The following is a 2671-nucleotide window of genomic DNA, read 5'->3' on the forward strand; positions in this document are numbered from 1 at the left end:
GGTTCTGTTGTGTGTCACATGGAAGTCAGTGAAGCCTGGATTTTGGAGCCAAAATACTGAAAATATTGATTTTTATTCTTGAATATTATATATCTTGAGGTCATATAAGTTTAGTTCATTTATTATAAATAGTTCATGTTTAGAGGAATAAACAGTTTAGAGGAATTTTGATGGCAGTTTAAAAGTTTCTCAGATCCATTTGCTTGGTTTTAGACGCTTCATCTTGGGAAATCTACACCCTTCATATTAAATGATGCCAAATCTAGACTTTTCCACTTGTTGGGAAACTCCCTAACACACACACACACACACACACACACACACACACACACTGACGGGTGTGCTTGGATGTTTTAGATCAGTATTTTGAGTGTTTCTGGTACATTCTGTAGTTTAGAGGTGAAGTCAGTTCATGATGATGTAAGAGGAGTAAAAATAATGACTTCTGTAGAACAAGAACACAAACACACAAAGGACAGTTTAGCCAGGACGACGAGGTCAGCATGGGCACCACAGGGTGTCACCATGACAACGAGTCTGAGCGGTAGATAAGGTGACGAAAACATTGATGTCGTATAAAGACATGTTGCTCTATAAGTATGAGGAAGTTTTGAATATTTCAGCCCAAAGTTAGCAAAACACACAAACTCCTCCCTCTTCAAAACAAACATTTATTATTTGAGTTAGAGCAAGACATGCCCCTGGGGGTGGGGCATCACCGTTCTAGGAAGCATTTAATTGGACAAACAGATGACTAGTACAAGATGAGTCATCATATATATATATATATGGTTTAAAAATGTTCTTATGCTGCGTTGTGACCAGTAATGAAGAATGATCACACACACACACTTTATATTTCTGGTTAGATGCATTCCGTTGCCTTGTACGCATGCGCAATGACAATAAAGTGGAATCTAATCTGATCTAAAAGTCACAGTCTGTGGGCTATGGAGTGGTCAGCAGGCGGTCCGAGTACTGGTTGCTGTAATAAAGTGTATCAGAGGGAGGGGCGACTAGCATTCCAAATAAAAAGTAAATTCCAGTTTTGGAAAAGTCTAACTTTGTCACGTCACTGGACACGCCCACACCCATCCCGTCGCCGGAAGTTGTCAGCTCTCACTGAAAATTAATGATCTCCTGTCACTGTAAATCTCAGTGTGTGTGTGTGTGTGTGTGTGTGTGTGTGTGTGTGTGTGAACGCAGCATTAAAAGAGACAGAATGTCTTTCTTATGTTTTCTCCCAACAAGTAGCTTTAGTTTTTTTCTCTCTCTGTAAACCCGTGTCACTGATGGCTGAATCGTTAAGTTGAAAACAATGGGCGTTGCGCATGACGTCATTACTGTGCGCGTGCTGTGTTTTTAATTAAGAAGAAGATGAAAAAAGACAGCGCGTGGTCCCTTTAAGGCGAAGCAGCGGCTCTGAGGTGAAGCTCCTGGAAGTTCAGGAGAAAAACGCTGCGTTCAGTCCTACGTGGACTTCCAACACACACACACACACACACACACACACACACAGAGTAATATCCTCCACACACTCTCCTCTCTCAGACGGATGACACACCTCAATCCGCTAGAACTTCCACACCTTTGGATCTGTGTGTGACTTTTTCTTCTTTTAATCCATCAAAACAGTGTAGAAGATTTTTTTTCTTCTTCTTCTTCTTCTTCTCCTCGCCAACATGCCGCGGCGCACCGTGCAGGAGGTCACAGTCCAGGACGTCCAAAAGAGAAGAAGTCCCAGTAAACACTATGTAAGTCTTGTGTAACTCTGTTTTTACACGGGTGATGGTTTTCTGTGTGTTTTGTGTGAAAAAGTCGAGTTTTGTGGGCTTTAAAGTGAACAAAGAGCAGCGAGGAGTTTCCTCACAGAGGATCAGATTACAAGCCTTTTCTTCATGCAGCGTTCACTGGCGCTCCGACTCAAGCGTTCACATACGTTTAACAGTCTTTATTTACTTTTACACGTTTATATCTACATATAATGAATCCTGTGTGTGTGTGTGTGTGTGTGTGTGTGTGTGTGTGTGTCAGAACAGCACTCTGATTAGATGTGTGTAAGTGTTTATTCTGTGCCATGTATAGGGCTAGTGCTAAGTTGTGTTCCTGAGTATTTTTCCTTCTCACACCAGGTCCAGCACTCACACTGTTAAAACATTCCTCTATTCTTATTATCTCACTCACTCACTGCTGTGGCAGGGGCCAGGGGGCAATAATTTGCCACAAAACATTAAACGTGGGGGGGGGGCATGATGATGATGATGATGATGATGATGAAGGTCTCAGCACCACCTCAGTGTTTCTCAGCTCCGTCCATCTGGTCACAGCTCACATATGCTGATGCTAACATGCTAATTTAATAAAACTCTAGAGTTTAACACTGAAAAGAGATTTCTGACTTTGGTCAGGAAAATGAAAACTTTTTGACAGGACAGTACGGGGTGAAGTGGAATTTGGAGTGAAGCGTGCGGTCCGGTTCTCCTCCGGCTCGCTCGTCTCTAGGCTTTTACTCTCATTTTTCCCAGGTGGTGGGACAGTTTTAAAGCCTTAGCTTCATCTGTCTGTCTTCCTGTCTGTCTATCTTCCTGTTTGTCTTCCTGTTTGTCTGCCTGCCTGTCTATCTGCCTGCCTGTCTGTCTGCTTGTTGTTGGTTGTCTATTAGTGTCTGTCT

At 42.5% G+C, this 2671-nt stretch overlaps 1 protein-coding gene across 2 annotated transcripts in view; it reads left to right on the forward strand.

Annotated features, from left to right (window-relative positions):
- The first annotated feature begins 1227 nt into the window (after positions 1–1227).
- Positions 1228–2671, forward strand: part of sh3pxd2b (SH3 and PX domains 2B) — a 40292-nt gene continuing 38848 nt past the window's right edge. The window contains exon 1 of one of the 2 annotated variants that reach the window (XM_058415619.1): positions 1228–1754. In XM_058415619.1, coding sequence (XP_058271602.1) covers positions 1683–1754 — 72 coding nt within the window. In that variant the 5' untranslated portion in view covers positions 1228–1682. The remainder of the gene's footprint in view (positions 1755–2671) is intronic. The other variant, XM_058415620.1, reaches the window with a different exon arrangement.

The sequence above is a fragment of the Hemibagrus wyckioides genome, linkage group LG18 (assembly GCF_019097595.1).
Source record: "Hemibagrus wyckioides isolate EC202008001 linkage group LG18, SWU_Hwy_1.0, whole genome shotgun sequence".
NCBI lineage: Eukaryota > Metazoa > Chordata > Actinopteri > Siluriformes > Bagridae > Hemibagrus > Hemibagrus wyckioides.